Source organism: Fulmarus glacialis, unplaced genomic scaffold (assembly GCF_000690835.1).
Source record: "Fulmarus glacialis isolate BGI_N327 unplaced genomic scaffold, ASM69083v1 scaffold31156, whole genome shotgun sequence".
Lineage (NCBI taxonomy): Eukaryota > Metazoa > Chordata > Aves > Procellariiformes > Procellariidae > Fulmarus > Fulmarus glacialis.
Window position 1 is genome coordinate 23,648 of NW_009220533.1, and position 502 is coordinate 24,149.

Here is a 502-nt window from a genome sequence, read left to right on the forward strand (position 1 = left end):
CGCTCACTCGGACAGCCTCGAGCACCTCACCTGAGCATTCGAACAGGAGCTCTCCATCGCTCACACGCCACACAAAGGCCTTGTCGTCCTCCCCGCCCGTCACCGCCAGCGCATTGGTCTTGGGGTCAAGGCTCACGCAGAAAACAGAAGCTTCACAGAAGAGAAGAGAGAGGCTACATGACTCGGATGCCGCTCACGCCCCTGATATTCCCAGGTGATCCAAACCCCATGCAACGCCAGGTCTGGGTGGGATGTCAGTGAGCCGAACTCCCAACCCAAACCAGTGGGAATTTATTTTTCCCATGGGGGAATGGCAGCACAGGCTGCCGAGCTCAGGGCGAGTCGCCATGGCAGGAGGCTCGACGGGCTTCTCTACCGGAGTGCAAGTTAGAAACAAGCAAACCCAGAGCATCACAGCCCTGAGCGGTGACGGCTGCCCCAGGAACGGCCGGGGGACGGCAGCCTGGCAAGGAGCCCCTTTCTCTGGGGAAAGCCAGGGTGG

At 60.6% G+C, this 502-nt stretch overlaps 1 protein-coding gene across 1 annotated transcript in view; it reads right to left on the minus strand.

Annotated features, from left to right (window-relative positions):
* Positions 1 to 150, minus strand: part of AAMP (angio-associated, migratory cell protein) — a gene marked incomplete at its 5' end in the record, with an annotated part of 3,610 nt that extends 3,460 nt beyond the window's left edge. The window contains one exon of the mRNA XM_009580801.1: positions 31 to 150. Coding sequence (XP_009579096.1) covers positions 31 to 150 — 120 coding nt within the window. The remainder of the gene's footprint in view (positions 1 to 30) is intronic.
* Between the last annotated feature and the right edge of the window lie 352 nt (positions 151 to 502).